The 2,500-nt window shown below is 41.7% G+C and overlaps 1 protein-coding gene across 4 annotated transcripts in view; it reads right to left on the minus strand.

The window, feature by feature from the left end:
• Positions 1–2,500, minus strand: part of LOC137992199 (cartilage oligomeric matrix protein-like) — a 38,787-nt gene that overhangs the window by 10,914 nt on the left and 25,373 nt on the right. For all 4 annotated transcript variants that reach the window (XM_068837354.1, XM_068837357.1, XM_068837356.1 and 1 more), the window contains 2 exons: positions 2,366–2,451; positions 1,537–1,632 (listed from right to left, as the gene is read on the minus strand). In XM_068837354.1, coding sequence (XP_068693455.1) covers positions 1,537–1,632; positions 2,366–2,451 — 182 coding nt within the window. The remainder of the gene's footprint in view (positions 1–1,536; positions 1,633–2,365; positions 2,452–2,500) is intronic.

The following is a 2,500-nucleotide window of genomic DNA, read 5'->3' on the forward strand; positions in this document are numbered from 1 at the left end:
TTGAGTTCAAAGTTAAAGTGTGAGCTCAACATTCTAAGGGCCCGCCCTTTAGTATAAGATCGAGAGTTAACCTACATGAAAAGAGCTGTACTTGGCCCTAGTACTAGACTAAAGATTCGTCGAAAGAGAATTAAATTTCCGCGGGGTTAGTTTCGGCCGCTGAAATAACCGTCGTCGTTTATTTGTGCAAGGACAGCAACATAAAAAAGTGACGTCATGTGTCCGTTAGAATCAAGGGTACGATACATGGACAGGTGTACACAGTGGAGGAGTTTTCTGCGCCTAGTCCCAGCTTTTGTCGTACGATCCTTGTAGTGGGTACAGTACAGATAAAAAATGACATCACATTAGCCTTCAGATGCCTACCAATTAATTTCAACTCTGCACCCCAACCGAAATTTCTGCATGGAAGTTAAATGAAAGCGAGTTTGACTTCCTAGAGTCTTGTTTATTCCTTCGTATAGACAGTCCGTTTAATAGCAAGGACGCATTTTCTTTGGCTCTTACACTGATCGTTTGGAGCTCCGCGCGCGCTGCTGTAGTTGTTTGTCGTTCCATATAAGTTACTCAGTTCCACAACTGTAATGCAAGCTACTTCATGGTCTAGCATGCATACGCCGAACTAACAGAGCGGTGAGGTGATATGACGGCGCGAGTGCACGGAAGGGAAAGCGCGAGGCACCATTCTTTCCCTCGTGCGTCCACTTCCCTCGTGCGCGCGCCTTTTACTACTTTCCCGCTTTGTTACGTTGGCGCGTGAGCTGATGGGCGCGTTGGACAAATTGGGAATGTTCCGAAAAAAGTGGAACATATCCTTGCGAAAATCTTCTGCATTTCTACTGGCAAGGACATCTATTAATATCAAACAAAAGAAAATATGAAATATAGATTTTTTTTTTTGTGATTCGTCAATCGAAAGACACTTAATGGGAAAAAGCCCGTCCAATGTATCATTAAACTGAACGAAAGCACAAATATAGTCCAAAAAAAAATTAATTACGTGTCCACACAGGCAGCCCAAGCTCAATGTGAGGGAAAGCCAACATGACCACGTTAAATCTGAAAAAATAACCACACAGGAAGGAACCTACCCACAACGGCAATAAGGTTAGGCTTTTAAAATGAAAGTTTTTACGTGCAATTACCTTCTTAATTTTTTTATCGGGATTCCCATACAAATCCTTATATTTTTGCCGGCCATGTCGGCTTTCCCTATCTCACAATGAGCTTGGGCTGTCTGTTATGTCCAATACAGCTGCATGATGAGTTTCAATGTACTTTGTATACACGTCACAGTATGTCACAAGGTGTGTCTGCTTAAGCCAAAGAACTTCGTGTATCACTAGCTTCGGTTAATTTCATGGTTAAAGGGTCACGTTGTCGCGCCTACACCGAGTAAAAGTGAATCAAATATTGTAGTCTCTCAAAGTTAATCCAAAATCAAACGCGGGAGCCCAAGTGACGGGTTCCTAGACCATAAGGAAAATATCCAACCCAAGCTACATGACACTTGGTTCCTATTTAGGTTCGACTTACTCTTGGTTTGCTTTTGATCGACGTTGAACACAAGTCGGCAGTTATCTATGAAATCAGCAACTCCATCGTTATCATCATCGCTATCGCATGGGTCACCTGCAAATAAAGAAGGGACATACCAAAGTAGTTTACACGTGTGGTCCAACACACGATCACTATGATTATAAATGATTTTTGGTCTAGTCATTTGAAACAGACGTAATTACTGTCGAGTTACAAATTTCCGTTGGGAATTAATGCCTCCAACACAATTGATAAAGTCCCGAATCACGAATATCCCTACGCTACAGGCACCAAACCACTCTTGAAGGTACAACTTCTTGATTTTTGTATTCCCTTTCATTAGAAATGAAGACTCAAATGTGAACTACAACTCCCTAAAAAGTGCAGTTGCTCAAACCACAGGAAAATTAGTTTAAAAAGTCGTTCGTGGATTAAACCTCCCACTCGAAGCCAAATCTGCAGAACGGTAATCATCGGTAGACTTGTACATTTTCAGACAATAAGCTGTTCCCGTAGATAATTGAACTAAAACAGTAAAATTTATCAAGCTCGATTATCAATTCCTACAATTCAACGGGTTATCTTATAAAAGGCCAACATGAACAATTACTAATTTGCTGGAATGGTAGAGATTGTAGCCCGCAAACAAGCTCTGTGTTGACGTTTCCGTAAATGTTTTCTTCGATTTGCTAGTGACGCACAGTCAGAACCGAGCTAAGGGCTTGGGACGAGCTCTCATCGAAACCAGGTGATTTTAATTTCGGGAAGTTCTCTTCCCACGAAAATCCCTTTTCCCTGTTGAGGGATACAGAAAAAATTCCAATACCTCTTCCGTCACCATCGGTATCTTGTTGATCTGGATTGGGTTGACTCAAACAGTTGTCAAATTTGTTTTCTATCTCGTCGTTGTCGCTATGAATGAGAAAAAAAAGATGACATCAGATCTACCTCCCCGGGGCCG

Source organism: Montipora foliosa, chromosome 2 (genome assembly GCF_036669935.1).
Source record: "Montipora foliosa isolate CH-2021 chromosome 2, ASM3666993v2, whole genome shotgun sequence".
NCBI classification, from domain to species: domain Eukaryota; kingdom Metazoa; phylum Cnidaria; class Anthozoa; order Scleractinia; family Acroporidae; genus Montipora; species Montipora foliosa.